The 23,073-nt window shown below is 38.7% G+C and overlaps 1 protein-coding gene across 1 annotated transcript; it reads left to right on the top strand.

The window, feature by feature from the left end:
• The first annotated feature begins 4,823 nt into the window (after positions 1–4,823).
• Positions 4,824–21,600, top strand: mafgb (v-maf avian musculoaponeurotic fibrosarcoma oncogene homolog Gb). Its single transcript, XM_041982841.1, is given in 4 exon segments — positions 4,824–5,181; positions 17,330–17,395; positions 17,487–17,852; positions 17,855–21,600. Coding segments are annotated over 3 exon segments (525 nt in total). The 5' UTR covers positions 4,824–5,181; positions 17,330–17,359; the 3' UTR covers positions 17,978–21,600.
• Positions 21,601–23,073: the final 1,473 nt, after the last annotated feature.

The raw sequence follows: 23,073 nt of genomic DNA, 5'->3' as shown, positions 1-23,073 counted from the left end.
TAACCTTTGCAGACATATGACAACTGGAGGGGGAAAAGCAAAAACACATTCCTGTTACAAAACCTTGCATGTACTTTGAAATGTGAGATATGTCCTTGATTCTCTTTGATAAAAACTGGTAACGTAGAAGAAGAACGTATAGGAAAATCTACTTGCAGAATAAACAGTAACAGAGTAAATGTTTCCACCACTTGGTGCTGCGAACTTTAAAACTATCAATGCGTTTTGGATTAGTGTGATAATAGAGGACAAAGTGCAGTCACATTCAGGGTAATATTAAGAGACAACGACTACAGCAAACTTGAGTACACTTATATATTTGGCCCTGTTCTGGCACTTCAGGCTGCCACATTTTGGATTAACAAGTGTGGCTTTGTGTTGGAACGAGATAGGCTTGTGAATGTATTCAGGCAATACACAGGTGCATAAAGGCAAAGAAGAAAATGATGGAAGAGGAGCAATGGTATGTGAAGAGCCATGTCCTCATTATAATTTAACAATTTATACTTGTAGGATTAGTTTATTTTTCCTTAAACTAATACACACACCAGTGTCCCTTGATTAAATTGCGTCCCACATGCTCTCAGTGCAATCTGGCTGTTTATTTGTGCGTGCAATGATTTTTCCTCTGCCGTAGAAGTGTCTTGATAATCCCTCTCTTATTCAACGCCTGCCCCTGCTGCTGTCTGTTAAGATTAGCCATTCCTGGAGAGACTTCCATTTGCTTCTCATTATTGGACTTCTGTCACCTTTCTTGGTTGGGCAGATTTGAGTGCCTTTCTTCCTGCAAAGGTGAGAAGGATGCGCTCTATGTTAATCATGTCGACACCAGCAGAGGGTCTGAGACGACAGTCCTGTGGTAATCCTGGGCTGGAAGTTGGTATAGTGTGTGTTTGAGAGCGTGAAACGCTGTGTGTTTTTGCTGCAGCGCAGCAAGAGATTTCTATCCACAGGTAGGCCAGATGCTGCCTGTCATCTCCATTCAATCAATGTAATCACTGACCTTTGCAGCAACATGGTTGTTTGCATATTATCCAGGCTAGGGGGAGCGCCAGAAACCAAGAGGAGAAAATGAACAGAAATACTTTCTACCAAATATCCACTCTCATGTGAAACACTTAAAAAGAGAGATGTGTTTTTTTCCACATCCCTCAGTTTTGATATTTGTGTATGATGATAAAGTTAGCAATCTGTGTGCATGGGAGTGTGAGACATCTGCATAATAGATGATCTTGGCGGTGATACACTATCAGCTTTGTGCAGCTGTCTGGTGAAATGGTCCAAAAAGAGGAACCTCTGATTGTTACCTTATAGCAAATGAATGTGCATTATGGGCTTCCCTCTAATGTCAGCCTGCAGTGCATAAAGCAAAATTATTCCTGTAGACACGTCTTTACTGTTTTTATGCCTGTCTGGGAATTACCAGAGATCCTGTCTGTATTCTGTGCAGTTGTGGAAAGAATATTCACATATCTAAAGTGTTCATTAGGCACCACATATAAACAGGTGTCCTCCTAAAAATTGTCTCTTTAGAGCTAAAAATTTCTAACAGATGACTAGGGGTAACCTTTTCTTCCTGTTGGAATTTATTGAAAAATACCCTTAAATAGGAATATCTTAATTAAAATTTCATTACAAGGTAGTGTATACTTTTCAAAAATGTCTGTTTCTGACAAATCCTGAATTTTAGACTATTTAGACTTTGTGAGGATCTTGAACCAGTGTGGGGGCAGAAACTTTAAAAAAAAGTCAAACAAAATTTGTTCCTTGTTCTATGAAAAAGTCTCAAATTTCCCCCATTTCTTTAACCAGACTATCTAATCTTTTAAAAATTATAATAAAAAGATGTTTAAAAGGTGAAATTCAGTCTTTCTGATGGTCTTTCTAAATTTTCTTTAGATGTTGTGCGTGTGATGTTATTTTATTATTACTATTTTGTCCGATGACTCATTCAAGCAAAGGCGCTTATGTTAGGGTATGAACCAGTGTTCTTTCTACACAGATAACTCAGCAAAGAACCCATTTAGACTATTTTGATTTTTAATAATTTAATTTTTTTTATCTATAGAGATCACCATTACACAGAAATAAATTTGTATTTTTGCACCAACAATGTGTCTCTCAAAAGGATTGTCTGAAAACATGTAATTTCTGTTTATGGACTTCATTGTGCCATTCAAAAAACTGAGCAAACTGGACAAGTAAAGGATACAAAACAAAGTTTTAGGAATAAAAATCTATCTACAATCGATGAACAGTGATTTTCTTCAGAAATAGGAAAAAGGCCCAACACAGGACCTTAAATATGCATATGGACCTTTAGTTTATTCATCTAGTACTCATCAAAAGCTGATCAGAGATGGGTGCTGTGGAAGGGTGGCTGCAGGAAGCCATTCTTCAAAAGGGAAATGGAGAGAAAAAGCTGAGGAATGCCAAACGACACAAGAAGTGGACTGAAAATCAGAAGCAACAGGTTTTATGGAGAGATTAATCTTCCCCAGATCTCAACATTGCTGAAGCAGTATTAAATAGAAAATGGAACAGAAGGCATCAACATTCAAAGATCTCTGAAAAGTCCCTCAAGGAACCTGGAGAACTTTTCCTGAAAACTACTTCAAGAAATTCCGAGTTATGTGGAATTACAGTTATATGGATTTTCTAGTAACATCACCTTTTTTTAAGAATGAACAAAAGAGGAACTACATAAAAAGAAAATAATTATAAAGAAGAAAGAAAAATAAATAATAATTATTATTGCATTATCAAACTATAATATAAAGTTAAAAAAAAGTTTGAAAAAGAAGTGGAAAGAAGTATAAACTTCACTTATTGTAAAATCAACTGTTTAGTCACTTTAAATAAGGTATTTGATCCTGTACTGTATTAAAAGGTAATTGTACTGTATTTATACTGTATTATACTTATATTGTGTTTTATACTTGCACTGTGTTGATAATGTTTTATCTGCTCTTACTTGTTTACTTGTGTTGAGGGCTGTAAATGGAAATTAGCATAATGCTAAATCTGGTGCAGCCATAGTTTTATTTGTATAGAATAATTCATGTAACTGCACATGGTCTTTTAAATAAATAAATAAAATAAATAAAACAGGGTTCAGGCTGTGTTGATGAATAAAGGCACTCATACCAAATAATGACTTTCAAGTTCATAATAATTGTACAAACTCTGTTTTTACAGCATTTCCATTTCTGTAAGAACACATTTCAATAAATCACTGTGTCCATTTCCTGTTTTCCTGGCACTAGATAAAGAGCAAAGAGGGGGAAAACTTGTACTGTAAAATTTTAAGATAACACTTAATAAATGTGCTAATGTGCAACCATTGCTTTGATATAATGACCAAAAGTTGGACTATTTATAAAACTAGGCACTTAAAGAAATGTACATTTTTACTTGTTTTGAATATATGCACTTTTCCCATATATATATATATATATATATATATATATATATATATATATATATATATATATATATATATATATATATATATATATATATATATATATATACAATTCCACAATATACAGACTGTTAAGTGCATTTGATGTTAAACTACCAAAATTATTTATCAAATTACAACTCCACTTTCAGCAAGCTAGTGGAGATTTACTCATTCAATGCCTCACTTGTGCACCACCAAATGAATATGTGCAGTCTATTTCTGTGGTATTGTCAGGAAATAGGCTGCTAATATTGGCTGAGTGCTTTCTTGTCTTGTATACAAAGTCATTAATTCCTCTGCAATGGAAATGGATAGTAATGGCACATAAGCACTAATAGCTTGGTTTAGTTTTGCTTGTACAAATGAGGACTAATAGTCATCTGTTCATGTAGATATGTGTTCATGTGTTGCTTTTGGTATAATATAATGTAAATGATCAAGTAGTGACACTTAAATCTATGTAGGTACATACTGTTAAATTAATAGATTTTTTCTTCAACATTTCTATATCAAGAACAAAGGCAGATATATGCTTAAAAAGCAGACCGTCTATTCTTTGGAAACTAAACCATAAGCTGTTTTTATTGTCATTTCTCACCCTGTTTTTGAGGATGTAGCTGTTGTGATGAATAAGTTCAGCAAATTGGGTCAAAAGAAAACCTCTAGGCACATGTAAGTTTTCAAGCCAATATTTAGTGTTTAAGTTGTCACATTTCTCTCTGTGAGAAGACCCCATAGAAATATCTTCATTTTAATTTCAGCTCTGCTGTTTTTTTTTCTTTATTTTTATTATTATTTTCCAGCGCTGTTGTGAAGAATCACATAGATTACTTATCTCTCTATCCATCACTCTTTGTCCTATTGTTGGATCAGCGGTTCATTCTAAGTTTAGAAATGTGCACAGCTGTCTTGTCACACTTTCCACGCCGACTGTTGTTATAACAGTAGTAGTGTCTTGTGTCCCTTTAAATGCGGGTTGCGTAGATCCTTCATGAATGAAACCATGTGATCAAACATCATTTGACGTCTGGCGCCTCCGACCATAGACTTAAACAAGCGAGGAAGGAGTGGATATATCTAGAGACCTGCGAGAAGGCGTGAGCGGAAAAAAAAAACATTTCTCCAACTCCTTCCAACACCGTGTCAACAAAACATTTGTGAACTTCAACCTGCGACGGTGGTGACTTCTGGTGAGTCAGGCATGCCAAAATCACAACTGAAATTCCTCACAAAGTGCTGAATGTAGAGGTGTTTTGCTGAGTGCGCACGCCCGCCGCTGCCGCTACCGACTGCTGTCGCGTTGCCGCCGGTGAGCGCTGCCGCTTCTGCCGTCCCGTCCCGTCCCCGCTGTCGTTTAAAGGACTCTGGTTTGGTATTGCTGATTCATCACCAGCAGGTCTCGGCACATACACTGTCGAGACCCGGTCGAACTGCCACGCACGATCGACCAACCGGTGATTTCGTAATAACACAGACAAAGGCGGCAGACTGTCAGCTTAAAAATGCCATGTGTCGGAATTACAGGATCGTGAGGGGGGTGTACGCTTCTGAAGCTTGGGATTCCCTTGTTTTAAGGCTGAAACTCAGAAGAGAAAGGGTCGTTAGTAACAGTTTAGTGCGACAAAACCCTTCGGTAACAACACATAACCTCATTAGCTATTGACGGTTCTCTCCCAGAGAAGCGGCAGCAGTGGACACAAGCTGGACACGTTCAGGTAATACGGCTAGTTATCTTTCCGGTACCTTTGCTTGAATTTTATTTGTTTTTCAGACTCTAAAAACAGCCTGTAGTCTGCCCTTTTCTTGTCAGGCTGATGGTGACAGAAATAAGCCGACAATCCGCCACTACAGGCTGTCATCCTGGAGTGTCAGTAGCTGTCAAACGTCCCAGCGGCTAGCTACGGCTGCGCGGCTGCTAGAGCAACTGTTTTGACATTTGCTTTGTGTCAGCCACCTCCGACAGGCCTGCAGCTCATGTGTCTCATTAACTGTGGGGTGTTTTTTGTTTGTTTTTTTTAAGCTACTTGCCCTGTCGTTTTAACATTGGGAATTTGTCAGTTTCCCGGTGTCCCCTGCTTGTACATCGGCTGGGCTCGCGGCAGAGATGCTGATTCATCACAACGTTGTTATTTCTCAACGTTTGCGCGAGCGGAGCGGAGGCATGAGGGAGCCATGGCAACATGGCACCGGCGGCAGGCGGGCGGACAAAGGTCTGGCGCGAGGGAAGGAAGAGCTCGGTTTATGTTGGGGGGTGGGGGCTCTGAAATAAATATAGGCCCGGTCATGCAGTGGATGTTGGCGTGTTTGTGGGATAATTAAAGCTCGCGCGGGCTGAAGGGATGCTGTTTAAAAATGGCATTAGTGCTAAATTTGTGAAACGTTTTCAGTGGAGTTTGTTTGTTCAGAGCATCAGTGCTTCTCAGGCATGTGCACAAGTGATGATAAATAATATATAGTAAATTATTTAGCTGACCTGTTTTGACTTCAGACGGCTCTTTTTTTCAGGAAGCCTCCTTTAAATGATAATAAAATTAGCGTTTAAATGATAAAATATAGAAAAACAAATAAAAGCTTAGGGAAATTATTTATTCCCATGGTAGTTGATGAACCCACTCAGAGACGTGTGCTAAAAAAAGAAAGCAACTCAGTGAACTATAATGCCTTGCAACAGAATATCCTCTTGATTGATCTCTTGTGGATAGCCCATTATCTGCTGCCTGGTAGCAACCTATGAGCAGTGCAACTCTTAAATGCCGAAGAGTAATAGGGAAGCACTGTGGGCACAAGAGAAACAGAAACTTCACCCCCTAATGACTCCATATCAGCAGCTTTAGTTAGAGTCAGCACTCTGCGAGTGTATCAAAAGTATGTAGTAAGCAAGTTGGCAAGTACTGTAATAGAGGGTCATAATGATGAAACAGTTGTATCAGTATTGGAGGGAAAGGCGCCCCCCCGTTCTCTCTCTCTCTCTCTCTCTCTCTCTCTCTCTCTCTCTCTCTCTCACACACACACACACACACACACACACACACACACACACACACACACACACACACACACACACACTTTTCCTATTTCCTTTTCTCATCGCATATACGCACACACAACCTAGGGGTTTAGCTTTTTATACTTGGTATCAGTATTTAATCAGTGCTTGAAGTGCATTTCTCTGTCAAGTACTTTCCCATCCTTCCCTGGTGTTCACGGTAATTGAACGCTGACCAATGCTTATGTGTGCAACTTTGCTGATGGTGGCGGAGCGGCAAGGCGCGCGGAGCAAGGGGGATGAAGGAAGAGGGAGGAAGAATGAGAGATGGGATTTGCAGAGAGATTGAGAACAAGGACCTTTTTTTGTCTTCAAGGCATTCCCCTGAAAATGCTGAGGCGAAGCAAATGCGCTTTCGCTTGACAGATGGCGTTTTCACTTGTTACTTAGCACAGCTACTTTCTCTGCCTTGTTTTGTGTGCGCGTATGTGAGAGAAGCTGCAAAGACAGCCTCTCATGATGCTGAGATCTGGTCGGTGATTCGCTCTGTATGTGTGTGTGTGTGTGTGTGTGTGTGTGTGTTGCAAGCACTAAGGTTAATATATATATATATATATATATATATATATATATATATATATATAGATAGATAGATAGATAGATAGATAGATAGATAGATAGATAGATAGATAGATAGATAAAACACACATGTGTGTTTGTGTAAATTGGGAGTGAGTTTTTTTTGTTTATTTTTTGTTTTTTGTTTTTTACAAGGGAAGTGAGTTTACTACCAGCTGGCCTTTACAACATTTTGCACTTATTTCTATTTCATTTTCACAGTGTCTAACATGGAGCTTCTCATTTCAGAGACAAGCCAAAAGTATAGTAATTAGTGTAACACTGCTCTGTTTTACCACCTCAAGCAAGCATATATGTGTGGTTTGATTCCCTGCATGTACACACCTCAAGCTGACAAAACACTAAAATTTACTTGACCATTGCAGAGGAAGGAATATATGAATTAAGATTAAAAACCTAAAAAAATCCACAATTTTTTAGTTCCAGCTCAAATGGACTTTTTGTCTTCCCGACAGGAATACTTATGGGTTGCTTGACAAAACATGAAACATGTATTTTATTTAATTATTTTTCTTTTCAAAATATTCTTTTTTCTTAAAACCCCCATTAATGTTTTATTTCACTTTGAAAGCATCACATTGATGAGCCCTGTTGTTACAGAATGAGACGTCCAAGTCTATAAATCTGAGGAGGTGGTGGTTAATGATGTTCTAGTACTAATGTACAGCAATAAATTGTCTTGTTACATGCTTTCTATTATCAATCCCTGCTTTGGGATTGCATTAAAGAAGACTGGAGAGAGACAGTACTTATTGCAGGTCTATAGCACTGGATTGCAAGAGATTGCACAGGTGTTCACAATATTCCATCCACCTCCTCTTTTTGTGTATGTTTGTGTGAAGATTTCTGAGCATAATTTCTAAGTATCATCTGCATGTTTATGGTCTTGTTTACGACTGGGATCCATTTCATAAAAGTCTAGTTATGCTTGCAAATTTCGGAAAGCGTAACGAGAAGTGAAATGGAAGATGTAAACAAATGAAAAAAAGACGAAAATGTGGTGAGGAAGAGGCAGCGAGAGAAGGAAGCAGTTGGGCAGATCAATAGTGGAGTGTTTTTTCTCCATAGTAATGATGAAATATGGTGTAAGCAGATCTGGTGCATAATCATTGCGTTCTCCACTGTCTCTGTTTTCTAATCTGCTCCTATGGTAGCATGCCTTCTGTTAGTTTCAATGTGTGTGCTTGTTGTACGCACCATCTATAAGAGCGTCAACTCATTTTTTAAATAACTTCTGTGAAAACTAAAAAGAAGCATGAAATCAGTATAACTCATATTGTAACATCCACCTGAAGTTAAAGGCTTAAGAAATGAAAAACATTTTTAAGTTCAGTTCAAGTTACTCAAACTTGGACTTTGTTCTAAAATGAGTTTGTGTAAACTCTGTTATAACTCTTCAGGTTAGCATACTTTTTGGAAAAATTTCCCATGTTTCTTTCTCTTCACTGAGCTTTTCAAGAAGGCTCCAGTTAACGGAGACATGCTCCACAACGTGGCAATGTTGCAGCATAGAGATGCTGTGAATGATGTGTAACTGCAAAGGCCCTAGTAACAGGAATATCCGCACCACCGGTTGTCTGCTAGTTGCATCATCTCAAAGCTTCAAATTGCTGCATTTTTTAACTGCAGTGTGACGATCCTAGAATTGTGGTATGAATTTCTGAACCTGGAAAAAACAAGACATAACACATGAAGTGGATCAATTTCAGTTGCAAAGAGAAGGAAGAAAGACCCGCATGCCTCAAATGTTGTACCGACTCTGCTGTCACTTGTGTCATTAAATCATTTCCAAGCAACAGCGGTTTTTCTTAGTTTTGATGTCACCGTTCCTTTGAAGTCTGGTTTTAAAAGTTCATGACTAACTTGATCCCATACCAAACGGGTTAATATTTAAGATGAAATCCCTTCAAAATCACTAGATGTAACTTCAGCATACAGGCCACCTTATTGTTTTCTAATCACTGTGCAGAAAAAAAATGGAGCCATTTCCTCAAACTTTCTGTACCTACCGAAAGCAATTATTATTTTCTCTGAGTATTCTGTTGATGCTATAGTTTTCCAGTGAGCTCTGGAGCCAATTTTACAGTATCTAGCAGGACATTTTATCTTACTGACAGCCTAAAATCAAAGATATTACATTTACTACCATGAAGTATGAAAATCTAATGATTTTATTAATCTTGATCGCACAATATATTGTTCAGCATTATAAGCAAAAGCAAAATATTTTAAATTCTTTGCTTTTCTGTAGGATAACGTTTAGTCAGCTTTGCAGATCATTGTACATCATCAAAAGGAAAGAGCCAAAGTGGAAATTTTGGTAAAATACTCCACTGAACTGGCCTTGGTGGAGGATGTGCACTCTGAGTATTGTTAAAAGTATCATAAGTATTTATGGCATTATCAGTTAACAGATGACGTTTTGATGTAAACGTGTATAGTATTATAGGTTAGTCTTGACACTGTAAGTAAATAAATGTAAAAAAAAACTGTAATATACTGAGAGCTGGGCCCCCAAAAATACTATGGGGGAAAAAAAAAAAAACAAGAAAAAGCCAAACAAAAAAATCACAGAAAAGTTCAGTTCATGCTTTTCCTTTTGCACGAGACCCTTTGTTTTATTTGAGCTTTTTAAAAAATGTTAAAATAATTAAACGACTCACAGAGCTTCACCAAGTCCACCAAATTAACCGTATAAATATGGAAATTCACAGTAAACTGAGTATAAACAGTATTAAACTTGATTCAGCAGTTCAAAATGATATTTTAGTAAAATTATGATAACTATTTTTACAGTCTTAAAAAGCAAAATTAAATTATATTACCTTTTTTAAAAAATTGGTCATTTTATTTTCACAGTTATAGGCGTTTCATGTTATTTAACATTAGTCTTGTAAATTTGCAGTCTTTAATTTTATTGTCATTCCTCTATTTATTAATTATGATTTTACAGGAAAACAAATGGGAAATAATAGAGAAAAAACAGCAATATTGCAGTTTTTTTTACAGTGTATTCTTACCAGCTTAAATGATTGAGAAATTGCAGGAAGGTAAAAACATTGTAGGCTCCTGCTGCTCGTGTGTGCTGTGATCCATAAACATGTCTCCCCTGGTGTGATCCCTGTGGTAGATGTTTGCTAAAACATTTCAGCCCATAGTCTCTCATTGAAGTGACGGATGATGATGAACTCCATCTCCACAGAGACGAATGATGCTTACTTTGCTTCCACACCAACTTTATCTTTGTCTCAACTTGGTACTGCTGACCGGGGATGTACATTGTCTGGGAGAAATAAACACACCATGTCGTTTGACTTGTCGCTGTCTCCCCTCGCAGCTCTGTTTGTTATTCACACAAACACAAAGAAAGGACCAACTTAACCTTCAGTACTTACATACTTTCTCTCTTCAAAAAAGAAAAAGTGCTTATGAAAAAAGGAGCCAGAGCTCAATTTCCTGACAGTGCAGTTTTTTTTTATTTTTTGCTTGTGTTGGGAAATTTGTCATCACACTCCGACTTACTACCTGGAATGGGAAAAACGTGTCGACGCCAGGACTTTTTCTTGCCTTTAATAACACACTTGTTTCACAAGCACACACACACAACCTCTCAAGAGTGTGAGAATGATCACTCTTCCTCTCTAAATGTTATAATATGAATATGAGGGGCTAGATTCTTGCTATTTTTTAAAGTCTTTTGCTTTTACCTTGCCTGTGTTTTCTCCCTGTCCTTCCTCTCTCTTTCTGTTATCATGCTTATTTCACGCTCTGCATACTTCTCTTTTAATAGCTTCCTTGTCTTTCTCTATGCACAAACACTCAGAGAGCTCAAACTGGTGTCTTCTCCTCTCTTAGTCACTTCTCAGCTCCTCTTCCCCTCTCCATGGTCCTGCATCTCTGCTGTGAGAGTTCTTTCTATTCACAGGTTGCCATTATCTCTGATCTGTTTCCTAATTCTCAATTAGCCTCCACACAGCACCCATCGTTAATTATTTACCAACTCCCTCAACACCCTCGGCCCACGCTAGATCAATGAGCGCCAGCACTGCTTGCTTTGTTTTTCAACAAAAGCAAGGTGGACCGCAGCCAGGAGCTGAGTTTTGTAGCTCTCTGAGGGTTTAACTCACGCTCCCCACATTATGCTGCCTTTGTGTCTTTCCATCATGCCCCCTCTGTGTCCAACTGTGTGTCTTCAGCGCCTTAGCCGGATGCCATCCTTTTGTGTTCTTGGTTATTGCTCAGAGAGTTGCCTGAGGGAAAAGGCGCAGTTAAGGCAACTGTTACAGTACCATTATTCAATAAACTCTGCATCACAAAGGACTTGTGACTTACAATCTATTCCTGATCATTCCCTATATGCTATGTTGTTTATGCACCCGTACACCCACACACACCAGCACTCAGGTCATTTTTGGAGCGACTAATCTGGCCATTTATTTTCCCTGTTTCTGTGTAGCAAGAAGAAAGTCTCTTTCTAAGAAATTTGTCGGTGTGTGGCGTTAGTGACCAGAGCAGAAGGTTCTCTCAAACAAGATTAATTAGAGCTCTGAAACCGGCCACACACACATACAAGCATGCCCAGAGTTCATTATCCTGTTAGTCTGCGCTACATAAAGAGAAAGGAGTCTTGTGTTGTTTCCTACTCTTTAATCTGTGTAAGGCCTATGATTACTGCCTTCACCTCCTGCCACATTTCTTTGGGACTTGTTTTGTCAACAACACTTGATGTGAAGCCTTTCTGCAGGTCAGATGGAGGAGGAGGAGGAGCAGTTTCATTGCACTGGATCAGCTTCAGAACTTTTTTTAATTGGAGGTTTAAGTTGTGGTCGTTGCTGAGTGCAGTTTTTTTTTTTCGTCGACCCCAATCCCCCTCCATCCCTCCCTCGCCGCCTTCCCGCACTCAACAGCTAAGCTCCTACAAATGTGTTGAGGATGCATTTTCACCCCCCCCCCCCCCCCCCCCCCCCCACACACACACACACCTCCTCCCCATTGTCTCACTCCTCCTCATCTCCCTTCTTCTCTTCATCTCCACCTCTTCCTTTTCCTTCTTCAACTCACTCGTCTCTCTTTTTCTTCTCTTTTTTTTCTCCCTTGTCACTTGCAATCCCCCCCCCCCCTTCCCTCCATACTCAGCATTTTTCTCGGCTGTGGGTGTGATGTCTCTGTGTAACGCTAATCAGCTCTGGAGACGTCAGCATTCTTTTAGTCCTCCTTCACCACTGCCCTCGTCCTCTTCTTCTCTTTCTTTCAACTCCGTCCTCACCTTGCTATCTTTCCAAACCCTCATCTTTTTTTTTCTACTCCTCCCAACTTTATCTTTTTCTGTCTTCCATCCATATTTTACTCATCTCTACCGCTATTCACCTTTTCTTCCCTACCTTCATGTCCCATCCTGTGTTTGTGTTTTTGTGTGTGTGTGTGTGTGTGTGTATGTTGTCTCTCTACTGTAACCGTAAGCACCTCTGCTCTTGAGTCGTCAGCGTTCTTTCAGTTGCTCCATAAAAATACAGCCTGCCACAGCAAAAAAGCTGTCTGTTGTAGCAACAGTGGCTGTAGCATTGACCACATTGCAATGATCACTCCACAAGCCCCCAGTGGGAAGGACACCCCTAGACCTTTTGTATGTGTCTCGCTGTAAGATGAATGGCAATCCCTTTATACAGCAGACGATCCTTAACTTGGATTACTTACTCATTACACAAACTCTCTTGAAAATCATATATGCATTATTTTTTGCTAGTGCATATTTTTTATACCACTACTTTTTATAACTGATGGAACCCTAACTGATGGAATTAGCAGCTTCTGATTTCCTAAACAACCATGTGGGAAGACCCCTCCCATGGTCATGGAAAAGATGTTTATCTGTTTTAGAAGGGTCAAATTATTGACATCAAGTAAAGAAAGCATCTAAGGAGATGATGAAACTACTAAAATTGGATTAAGAACTGTCCAACACATTATTAAATACTGGAAGGATAGTGGGGAACCTCATCTTTGAGGAAGAAAAAAATCTTGAATTATGGTGATTAGCGATCACATAAACATTTGGTGAAATCAAATAATAAAAAAAACAACAGTTGAACTCAGGGCTATGTTTAATAGTGAAAGTAAAAACATTTCCACATGCACAATGCAAAGGGAACGCAAGGGATTGGGACTAAACACCTGTGTTGCCTTAAGAAAACCACTTTGAGGATAATCTAAGAAAAAGGCTTTGGTAGGGAGCATAAAGATCGGACTCTGGAACAATGGAAAAAGGTCATGTGGCATGTGTAGTGGCCACTGTACAAGCCTGTGGGGGCAGTGTTATGATCTGGGGTTGCTGCAGTCGGTCAGGTCTACAACGTTATGTGTCCAAAGAATGAGGTCAGCTGACTACCTGGATATACTGAATGACCAGGTTATTCCTTCTGCCCTGATGGCATGCCATATTCCAGGATGACAATGCCAAGATTGATCGAGCTCATTCACCAGGGAGCATGAGACATTATTTTCACACACGGATTAGCCACCACAGAGTCCAGACCTTAACTTCATTAAAAGTTTTTGGGATGTGCTGGAGAAGACTGCAGCTGTCCGACTTTCCCATCACCAATACAAGATCTTGGAGAAAAAATTAATGCAAATATGGACGGAAATAAATATTGTGACATGTATGAAAACAATGCCACAGTAAATGCTGCTGTAATCAAAGCTAAAGTTGGTCAAATAAAATATAAGAGAGTGCAGCTTTATTTGTGGATGGACAGTTTATATTTCTGTCATATAAACTTGATGAAATGGGACTCAAATGTGATATCCTGTCTTACTCTTCTTCGGTTTTTATTTTATCCATAACAGTTTGAGACTGACACCAGCACAGAGCTAATGTATAGCATCACTTTAAGTACAGCACAAGTGTGGGCAGACAGAGCAGCAGTGGATTCATTTGACCATGTTCAGCTTGAATCTGACAGGTTGTGTTATTAACTAACTAAATAACAGCGGTGTGCAAACTTTTTTCTGCCATGGTTTTAATAAGTAATAAGCTCAAGCAGACTGTTTTTTTTCCTCAGCATTTGAGATAAAAACCAGAGTGAAAACTTTGAACTATGGCTGAAAGTTTTGCTCTCTGTCTGACCCATTTATCAATAAATTCAACTGCTCGCATTCACTGCTGTTATATGTTGTTATGAGAAAGCTATAACTCTACAAGGACTTAGTTTTGTGTGATGATGCTGTTTATCTTCCGAAACATGTGGAGATGGAGCAGACGATGTCCTCTAGAGAAGTAAATATCACATTTTCCTCAAACTGATAGCGATGCTGTTAGTGAAAATTAAACCCTCTGGACTCTAACACTGACTGCTCAGTTAGCTTCAACATGAAGATATTTCTAGCTATCTTTTTAAAAAACATATTCAGGCTTCTGACAAAATCCAATTTTTCTCACGTGACTCCAATCTTGCAACTGCACATCTCTTTAAATCAGCATTTTTTTTATTTCTTTTGTTTTCGTTGCATTGTTGCCTCTTGTGAGGCATTTTATATCTTGAAAGGTGCTATATAAATAAATTTTTACTTACCGTTTATGCCTCCTTGTACTGAATTTTTTTAATGGTTACATCAATCGTCTCAAAGGCTGAACAGTGTATTGCAGTGACTGTCTCCTGACATTAATGTTGTAGATTTAGTAGCAAACCCATACACCTCAGCACTGCAGTGGTCCCATCTGAAAAAGGATGGCCCAATAACCCAGAGGAGGCGATTTGTCAATTTTGCAGAAAAAGTGTGGAGATCAAAGGCTGATACTACCAATGCCTAATTATAACTGGCCTAAAGTGAACATAAAAAGCCTCGTTATTCACTAATCATTATTATTTCTATGACAGTGACTCAAAGGGTTCAGTGGCTGCTTCAACTGGATGTTTGGCAAGTCACCCCCCACCTCCTACATGATGAAGTGTCCTTGGGCAAAGCACTGAATCCCACAGCTACCAATACACTATGAAACACCAACTTTCCGCTACATACTGGTGCACTTGGCTGCTCTGAGAACTTGCCCCCATAGCTCGGTGAATTTACAGAACGCTGTCTCAGTGTCTCGGTGCTTCTTTTTATAATTCACATCCCTGTTCTGTTGAAGTCCAGGCTCTGTGGGAGCCTATACCATCTGCTTGTTGTTGCTGCTCAAAATGCTTATTTATTGCTCCTAACTGTTTGATGTTGGCTTATGGCTGCATGGAAAATTTGGGATTGAGTAGACATCTGTTTTATGTTATTGTTTATAAATGTCTTTTAAAAGTGATTTCATTTATGTAAACAAAACAAAAATCTCAGCAGCACACTAAAACACAATGTTTTCCAATTTACTAATGTACCAAGCATTGTTTTGCTCTTAAAACACTTGAGATTTTACGTTTGTGTGCTTGCAGCTAACCACTTTCCATGTGTGTTTTATTGTGCCCCATCGGCATGGCAAGAGGGTAATGTTCATGTTTTTGTTTGTATGCCGATGAAGGGGTGATGGGGGGGGGGGGGGGGGGGAGCACCGGGGAAATAAACCAATGCTTGCCAGGAAAGCAACCCCCCACCCCTTCATTTGGATGCATCTATTGTGTGAGGATGCATCTTGAGCTGCAGGAAACTGCATCTCAACAAAATGCAGGGATAGAAGACATCTAGCTATTGAGAAGAAGATCCTTATTTACCCAGTTTAATGAAAAAACATAGCAGAGTTATCCCAACTCAAGTGCTGAAATCAAATGCTTTAAATGAAGCGGGGCTATCATGTTAAAACCTCACATGTCCCCATATTCTTCTTCATGTTGTGTAATTCTTAACAGAATTTTTAAGTTGCTGTGCATTTGGCATTTTTCGATTGCATGTATAATTAGCTGTATGTGCTTGCTGCTATGTTTTTCTTTGATCTACAGCTATTTATAACTGTAGGATTTGTGGCAGCGTAAGAACACATCGTGCAGCCTCACAGACAGACAGAGGTGTATTGTGGGGGATGCACACACTGGCACGCTCAGCACTGTGTCTTTTGATAGAAAAGAATAAAGATGAAAGAAGACATGTTTCCTGCTATCATGTCATCACTTCCTCTAAAGAATAAGCTTTTTAAATTACCCATTTTTTTCAAATATATTTCTTTCTTATTTAAACCTTCCATAGTTTGAAATTTACAAATATAAATATATACAGAGAGAGAACAGGCTGCCTCTAATCAGTAAATTGGTTTAACTGAATATCTGATGCAGCAGTATCAGGTGCAGTACTTTTTGGAAGAGGAGCAGCTTTTTATGCTTTGGGATAACTGTGATTTAATGTCTGTAAAACATCCAGTCATTTGCCATCCTGTTGTCTTATTGACTCTCATTTCACCCTTTAGGCTTTCCCGGGCCTGTAGCTCCAATTTTTGGTGGACCTTTTAGGAAATGTGTTAAATGGTCACAGAAAACGGAGTGTGAGAGGAAAGCAGAAACTTGTGTGGGGGAGGAGGGGAGCGATATCAGGAATCTGCTGAGTCATCATGACTGGTCCCATGATGATCGCTCAGCAGCAGCAACAATAGCCTCTCTTTATCTCTCTCACACACAGACACACAAGTCTGAGAGATGAGAGCAAGGCCAGCACACCATACAAAGCATGTCATTGAGAGCTTGTGGAGATGCTCATCCTCGGAGCAGTGCGCTCTAAGGACTGATCTCATCTTTGTTGACCTCTGATTCACACTTCTGTCTTCATTCTATTGTCTTTTGTTTCTACGTTGGCACAGTCGCATATGCATCACTTCATTTTGGTTTGATTTGACAATTTTTATCCCCTGTAGCTTCATGTGGGTTTCTGTTTTTCTAGCTCTCTTTGGAAAGGTGTGTGAATGTATTTGAAAGGGTTATAGCAGTTAGTGTTCCCCAGAAGTCCTTCCCTCAACTTTTACCACTTCCTCTTCTCTCTCGCTTATTTCATTCTTATTGGCCTGAAGCCAGCCAATGAGAGTTGAGCAGCAGAAAGGTAGTATCCACTGTCAGTGAAACCGCAAGGAAACAGGAAGTTAGGGAAATTCTAAGAAAAGTTTTTCACTTTCTCTAATGCAGTCTTACAAAAATACAAAAATGTGTATCCCATTATAGGTCCATAGTGGTATATTTGGGTTTGTTATGTTGCAAAGAACAATAATAAAATTATTGTTTTGCTTTTTATAAATATTTTTTGCTCATGTATTATGCTTCCCTGTATATCTGTAGGCCTGTGCAGAAGAGCAAGGCTCTTGTGGCATGACGACGACTAACAAGGGAAATAAAGCCTTAAAGGTAAGCGTACATTTATGCATAGAGTTCTCCTATGCTTGATTTGTTGGTCTGCCTCTGAGTAACTATCCTCATTCCTCATTGCATCCTCCAGGTGAAGCGTGAGCCGGGTGAGAATGGCACCAGTCTCACAGATGAGGAGCTGGTGACCATGTCTGTACGGGAGCTAAATCAGCACCTCCGAGGGCTCTCTAAAGAAGAGATCCTGCAACTGAAACAGCGGAGGCGCACCCTTAAGAACCGGGGCTATGCCGCCAGCTGTCGAGTGAAGCGAGTCACCCAGAAGGAGGAGCTGGAGAAGCAGAAGGCCCAGCTGCAACAGGAGGTGGACAAACTGGCCAATGAGAATGCTTCGATGAGGATTGAGCTGGATGCTCTGAGATCCAAGTATGAGGCTTTGCAGACCTTTGCCAGGACTGTGGCACGGAGCCCCACTGTTGGGGTTGGGGTGAGGGCTGGAGGGGGGGGGGGGGAGGAGGGGGAGGGGTGGCGTCATCAGTCATTGGTCCGCTCATACCAGGGAAGGTGGCGACGGCGACAAGCGTGATTACAATAGTGAAGTCAAAAACAGACGCACGGTCTTGAGGGAGAAAAATCTAGATGAGGGTGTAACAGGATGGAGTTCAGCTGCATCAGAGTAATTGTTCTTCTCTGCTGCCCTCCTTCTCCTCCACCTGCACCGACTTCAAACAGCTGGGCAGCATCACTTGCATCGCTTCAGCATGTTTCCGTCACCCTCGTCACAGATCAGTGCAGATGAAGGACAGGATGGAAACAGAGGAAGATTATTGAGTCTGTGAAGAAGCTCTTGGTCAGGATATGAACATGCAGAACAGGAACATTTTTTTACGGGTCCCTAAGGTCACTGTATAGATGGAAATGTCAATGAACTAGAGAACTGTCTGTTTTAATGTTAGGAATATAATTCTAAAAATATGAAATGTCCAAAATGCTGAAATCTTTGGATTTTGGTTGTTTGCTTTTCAAATAATTGAAATTATCAGTATTGAGTTTGACTGCTGGTACTGAAGAGTCTTATGCCTTTAAGTGCAAAACAACCCTGTTGAATTTGTTGAAAATAATGAAAATTAGATTACTCTAAAAAAAAAAAAAAAAAAAAATCTAAATAATACATTATGTATGTAATAGAATCATACAGTTTGTGTTATGGATTAGTTAATGATTAGTGAAAGATTTATGTGACCTGCTGTTTTCAGTGGCTGCACTGAGGCCCCATCTTGTTCCACCTACCCAAGAACTTTTTCAGAAAAGTACTATAGAAAAATATATATTACACAATGGTGGTAACTGTATTTCTACTGTTTTGTACTGTGTTGTCATTCACATGAGGTCCAAGGTGTATTCTCTGTGTGTGAATTGTTATATATCAGGAATTCTGTGAAATTCTGTGGCGTGTGTTTGTTTTGGTATCGCTATATTTAGTTAGCTGTATTATTTTTTTCTAGTTTCCTAACTTTTGATGTGCGACTCCCACTCTCGCTTATCTATTCTCTTTGTCCTTCCTGTTTTGTTTTTGTTATTTCCATCTCCAACAGGCTTCCATAATTACATTCAGTACTTCCTGGATTTATCAAAAAGAAGGGGGCCAAGAAAATTGATGCTTGTGAAAAAACTAAGAGAAAAACATAAAAATAATTTATTATATTTGATGTGAGAGTATTAGGGTATAGAAATTGTAGTTTGAAGACCTGAATGAAGATTAAGGTTTTTTTCTGTCTGAAAAATTTGGAAGGGCAAGTGCCTTGGTCTCCTAACAACATGCAAAAAGGGAGTGAAGACTTGAGGAAGGATGGCAGCGATTCTGTGCTGGTTTAAACTGATTATTTAGAGGGGGAAAAGATCATAACAGGATTTAACCATTGCTGAGTGGTAACCATCAGAACTTATAAAATTAATACCACTCGATTATTTGACTCTTGAGTTATTTTTTTAAGAATGCTCTGCAAAGCATAAGTCCATATTTATCCTAATTTTCCTGCATGGAAATTACACTTTTGAGCGTTTCTGCTCTATCATGAGGAAAACATTCATTTGTTTGACTGTTTGATTCACATGCTAATAAGTTTCTGTTGGCTGCTGACTCAAATCTTTAGATTATTACACCTACAGGAAATTGTTTTTGCCTGAAATCAGCGTGGTCCATGGTGCATTCCTTTTGCTTTTCACCACAATTCTCACTTTGCATCAGCAAATCTGGTTACTGACAGAGCAGTCAGGTAACGAGGAGAACTAAGAGAATTTTCTGAATTTCCAGTTGCACAAATGGGCTGTAAGTTCTTGTGGGCTTTACCATAAAATTAGTCCTTTGTGGTGTTCTATACTCAGAGAGTCTATGTATGGTGGCGTCTGTAATTTTATAAAGGAGATTATCTTTGCATTGTTTGTAATGACATGTAAAAAAAAAAGGTATTAAAAATCTGTTTGATATACAATATCTCTATTTTGCAATTGTACCAAAAGTGGCTTAACTACTGAATAGCTTTGTTTTTTCTCTAGTGAATAGGCACGTGTGTAACGGTGGACTAGCGTGTGGTGTGCTGTGTAGGTATGTGACGAGGTAATATAGTGTTCACTATTTCATGGATACAACTTTGATCTGTGTTGGATTTTGTGCCGAAGCAGATGATGACATAGTATGTAACTGCACTCTGTCTCTAATCTCAAAATCTTTGTCCTTGCCATCTCATCACTCAGCTCCAGCACTGCAGACGCATCAGATCAGTTGTTAAACTGCACCTATGAGGTTTGCATTTCAAGTTCGCTTTGGCTGACCCCATTTTACATTTTACACTTTTTTGAACGAGTCTTTATGTTTGGTTGTGGTCATGTTCAGAACTCTCTGTTGCGGATACAATGACTGATGAAATGAGGGAGGTGTTAAGGTTAACCGCAGAAGAATTGTGTTGTTGCATATTTGGGTCATCTGGCTATAAAATGGATATGTGAATCTCAGTGATAGGGCTTTAAGGCTGCATCACAACCACTCCTGGAATAACTTACTTTTGTAGCAGGTGATGAGAATACTTTGTTTTTGTGTACATTTTTATTTATATTTAATGTTGTCAGTTTATTTGTTTTTAAGCTGTTCTGCAAGTGTCAGGGAAGAGAAATGACATTTGTTGTCGAATATGTTGTTTTATAAAGTGAAAGAGTATATTCTACTATTTAATAGCCTGTCTGTCAAGAGGCAAGGTTTACCTTTGAGGACAATTGTGTGGAATATTTTAACCTGATTTAAAGCAGACAAGTTCTATACAATGAGGAAAAACACAACAAGCAGCCTTTTTACCTGAACTGCTACTCCACTGTGACAAAAGCTGGGTTAGCTGTGCAACTGCTGTGCAGTTAGTATGATTATTATGTTTTTCGTCATCTGTGCAGAACGTTCAAATAAAAGACAATTTGAAGAGTGAGGAAAGGCCGAAGAATTTTCCAATATTCTTTTTCATTGATAACTACTTGCCTGTTTAGTCAGGGGTGAGCTCAGAGAGCTTCAAATGTCAAAGGAATATGACTTATCATGATAATATACTCAATGGTATTCAGCTACAAATGGATTTCAGTGTAACACCCAGAATGTTTATTCATTTTTAAGGCATAAAAAGTGTCCAGCTTTGTTTGAACTATTTGATTATACTGTATATTGAATTTCTTAAGATGTGTTTTTTCTTTCTCTGTCACTCTGATACTTCCATGTCTTTGTTTTTGTTGTTTTTTACTGGCAAGTCTTGCGCATTGTGTTGTCATTCTAATATAAAATGGGAAAAAACACAACCAGGTTGTGTCAAACTATCAGACTGTTTGTGCCTCTGGCAAACAATATTTTTCATCCTTCTTTGTATGTTTATGTCCCTCTACTTTGAAACAGATCTACAGTATACTGTGTAAGACTAAATGTGTCAACATGGTGGCTGCTGTTGAATAAACATATCTTATTATCCAAACTGTAGGGAAAAATTAGAACTCCTGTCACCCAGGAGAAGTGATGCTATCGTAGTCGTTTTGTCAGGTTGTCTGTTTTATAATTGCAGACAATGTGATGTGACAAGGTTACAGAATATTTTATAAATGATTTTAACTGCCAGTGTCAGTTTGCTTCTGTTTAAATCTGGTTTATGTGTAGTGGATTTCACTCAGTTTCACTTTACAGTTAAATGTGAGATATTAAATTATCAAATTTCATCTTTTTTTTTAAAAAAAAATCCTTTTCCAACTGAGAGGAAGAAATAATGAGAATTGTTATTTCTGTTTTTAGGACGCAAATTTCCAGTTTGAAGCAGCTCTTTGAATAAATGACGTTAAATATTCCAGAATTTGAATCCAGATATTCACTCAGCAGACATGATCAGCTGACAACACTGACCTTCAGTGATAATCAGACAGGCCATCTTGGTGGCTTTTCATAACAGAATTTATGAGCTGTAAGACACGCCGACCTTATTTTCCACTGCCTGTACAGGGGTCATACCCTCCTTACGATAAGACATTTCATCACAAACCAGAACAACTGCTCACACTCAAGCCTATAAATAATTTACAAGGGCTGAAAAAAAGGTGGTGGAGAAACGTATGATATAACTCTTAACCAAGCCTTTCTCAAAACATCCAATTCTTTTAGGAGACGCAAATCATTAACTCCTTATCTTGTTGCTTGGCCAATCGGTATGTAGTCATTTAGTTGTTTTCCTGTCTAGTGAATCACACCACTGGATTCTAAAAGCCCTTTCACCCAACAGTGATCCAGGTCGATGAAAGTAAATGAACCAAGGATTCCTTTGATAATTTGTTTGGTGTCTTTATCAATAATAATGTTTGCTTTGCATATTTACCCATGCGCTGCCATCTCTTCCTCACTGCTCCCCCACAGCAGTTGAACAACCTCTAATGGAAATGTTTTACACAGATTTCAGGTATTATTATTATTTTATTTTTTTAACCACTTGTCTACTTGTGAGATTCAGCGAGGTAGCTCGTTGGAGCTGGAACATTTTCTCTTTCTAAGAAGTTGGTTTAAAGCTATAGAGAAGTAGTGAGTTTGTATGAATATGGTGTAACCTATTCAGAAAAGCCCTTGTAATAGGAAATTCTGTGTTTTGTAATATTTCTGTATGAGGTGTAATAAATTATTCTACAACAGTACTTTCTATGGGAAAACCTTATAATGTGACAGTCTTTGTAAGTATTTATCTTCAACTAAATTATTGTACTTTTTGGGGGGGACAATTTGTTGATTGTGATGATGACAAGGTATTGGTAATCATGAAATTAACTGTTTCATCATCAGTCCGATGCAGCTTTTAATTTATTGATGTATATACTGTACGTTTGTTGATAAACAGCTTACTTTATTTTGTATATGACCAATAAACATGTTTTAAAATGCAACATGTGTGCATGGTGTAATTACCTCCACCACGGCAGCGTTTATTATTCAGTGGTATTGGTTAGTCTGTCTGTCTGTTAGTAACATAATATAAAATTGCAGAAATAAAACATGTTTTTCTGTAGCAGCAAGTCAAAATCTCTGCAGTGGTGACATAGTAATTCATACTGACCTGCAGCTCCTTTACACATAAGCTGGTACTTGGACTCTATATTTAAAGCAACACTACTGAACTTTGGCAGATTTTTGCACCTTGATGCCTGCTAATCAAGGCTAA

This window comes from Melanotaenia boesemani, chromosome 4, assembly GCF_017639745.1.
Source record: "Melanotaenia boesemani isolate fMelBoe1 chromosome 4, fMelBoe1.pri, whole genome shotgun sequence".
NCBI lineage: Eukaryota > Metazoa > Chordata > Actinopteri > Atheriniformes > Melanotaeniidae > Melanotaenia > Melanotaenia boesemani.
This window is presented reverse-complemented; position numbering and strand designations above follow the sequence as displayed.